Here is a 2491-nt window from a genome sequence, read left to right on the forward strand (position 1 = left end):
TTTTTGTCCCCCAGTGTGTGGCCTGTGAGTGTGACCTCGGAGGCTCTTCCTCAGGAGCCGAAGTCAGAATCAGAAACAACCAACTGTACTGCAACGACTGCTATCTCAGATTCAAATGTAAGAGAGCAAATCAGGGAGAAAATTTCTTGTCTTTTACGGAGACCACGGGTTCCCATGCATTTCCCTGAACCTGCAACCACCTCCCCCTCAAGCTCCTTGCCTTAGAACTGCAGGTTTTAGGAATCTTAGTGTGTCTCCTCCAAAGAGGGTTCAGTGAGTGGCTCAGCACTCAGCATTCCACCCGCACGAGGGTGGGTCGTGGGGCCGAGGGTTTGGAGAGGGATGTGTGCCCGAGAGCCAGGCCAGTGTCTTGTGCAGTCTGCTCAGTGTCTGGAGAAACTGCTAATGACTTGAAGATACAAACAAACCAAAACAGAAGTAAAATGGATCTTTGGTGTAGACTGTAATCTGCTTCTGAGCTAAGGATTGGTCCTTCATTATTAGCTGATTTCTATTATTTAGCAGTGGGCTTTGATTACGTGATTTAGAATATGATCAACTTTTAAAACTGGTTTATAGGTCATAAAGAGTAGTCAGTCTATGCTTTGTTACTATATCAATATATACAATATTGTAAAAAGGAGAGCATTAATTCTGATTGTATGTTGTTTCAGTGTCATATTTGGAAAAATTGAATTTCTCAAAAACTTCACATGCTGTTTTGTGTCTAAGCATGTCTATTTGTAAATGCGTTATGAAATGTAGGATAACATAATGAGGTTGCATATTGTTTACAGCTACATAAAACAACCATTACTGCTGTTTGTATTTTGAACCTCGATGCTGGTAACATGTGTTTCTTCCTTATCGTAAAAGGGTGTTAACAAGTGGTATCAGCAAAACCCTTTGCTTTTGAACTCAGAGGTATTTATATGGCCCTTTATGTGAAGAGTGCTTTGGAGATGGTTTAAACCCAGTCAACTCTCTTTTATCTGTCAGCGGGTTCTGAGCCTTCTCATCCCAGTGGTTTAGTCCTTCCTTTCCAGATGCCACTAGAGGTTGGAGAGCATCAGGCTGGGCATGTAACGGGGGGAGTGTGTATATGTGTGTGTGCTTTTCTCTCTTTAATCAAATTCCAAAGCCAACTATAATTGATTTTTGGAATCGTCATGGAAAAATTGCCCACGCCTTTTCTCTCCTCCAAGACAAATAAAAGAGAGTTGACTGTAACTTACTTCTATATCAGCAGTTAATTTTTACTCCATTTTTGGAGACAAAGAATTCTAGCCCCCAGAGGCTGTCATTTGCCTAGCTTTATTATCCTAAGTGAGTGATAGGGTGACTCTTTCCCCCTCACGGGGCCATTCTCTGAGTGGTTACTGCTATGCACCCCAGGTGGCGCTATCACAATGTTTCTGAATCTAAGCACTTTTCTTTCTTCTTTCCTTGCCTGATCAGCTGGACGGCCAACCGCCATGTGATGTAAACCTCCATACGAAAGCACTGTTGCAGATAGAAGAAGAGGTGGTTGCTGCTGGTGTAGATCTATAAATATGTGTTGTATGTCTTTTTTGCTCTCTTTTTTAAAAAAAACGAATAACACTTTTTTTGGCCTCTTTAGATGACAACAGAGCATTATAGTCTTGGTAGAACCTGTTTTTTTGTTGTTTATTTATAAGAAGGTAATTACGTGTGAGGAAAAGTGCAGTATTTACTTTCTGAGTTTAGCATCTTAAAAGTACATGGGAAAAAAGAACTTTGAAATATTTTTGAGGCTGATCATGAACTAGTTTGACTTTCTGGTGGTGTTTTGAAGAGGGTTATTTTATTGTTTTTAAAGGTTCTCAAACATTATTTGAAATAGTTAATATAAATATGTAATTGCATTTATTTGCTCTTGCAATGTATGCTAAATTAATACAAAGCCACATGGAAAATTTCACTATAATCCACTCCCAAATTTGCTTTCTGTATCTTTTTCAACTATATATTATGATTTTAAGAAAATCAGCTTATAAAAATTTTATTTGCTTGATGAGGAAAGCTCTGTGTTCTTTACCAGAATTGTCACTAAGCAATTTCCAGTAGAAAGCTGCTGCTCATTAATGAAAAATCATCATAGTTTGTATACCAGAACTTTTCTCCAGAAACTAGTAAGCTTTTCTGTTCAACTACATTTGTAAATAAACTTGCTGATGCATTTAAGGAGTGGTTCTTCTTTTTCTTCTCTGCGTGTGTTTGTATGTATCTACCTTCCAAGCATTTTGGTCATTTTAGTATGTGGCTTTTCTTGATATTTTATTTAGTATCTTTACTGAGGTATAAATTGGCATATAATAAACTGTACATATTTAAATTGTATAATATGACAAGTTTTGACATACGTATATACCCGTGAAACTATCACCACAATCTTGATATTGTTTTTACTGAAAATTTTTAACAAGGAACTTTATTTTTGATGAAAAGTTGTTCTGAATGTAATATATTT

The 2491-nt window shown here is 37.3% G+C and overlaps 1 protein-coding gene across 24 annotated transcripts in view; it reads left to right on the forward strand.

Moving 5' to 3' along the window:
• The window catches only part of LMO7 (LIM domain 7), a 181765-nt gene extending 179560 nt beyond the window's left edge, over window positions 1–2205 (forward strand). For all 24 annotated transcript variants that reach the window (XM_039886866.1, XM_039886879.1, XM_039886885.1 and 21 more), the window contains 2 exons: window positions 15–117; window positions 1459–2205. In XM_039886866.1, coding sequence (XP_039742800.1) covers window positions 15–117; window positions 1459–1481 — 126 coding nt within the window. In that variant the 3' untranslated portion in view covers window positions 1482–2205. The remainder of the gene's footprint in view (window positions 1–14; window positions 118–1458) is intronic.
• The last annotated feature ends 286 nt before the right edge of the window (window positions 2206–2491 follow it).

This window comes from Pteropus medius, unplaced genomic scaffold, assembly GCF_902729225.1.
Source record: "Pteropus medius unplaced genomic scaffold, Ma_sr-lr_union100, whole genome shotgun sequence".
NCBI lineage: Eukaryota > Metazoa > Chordata > Mammalia > Chiroptera > Pteropodidae > Pteropus > Pteropus medius.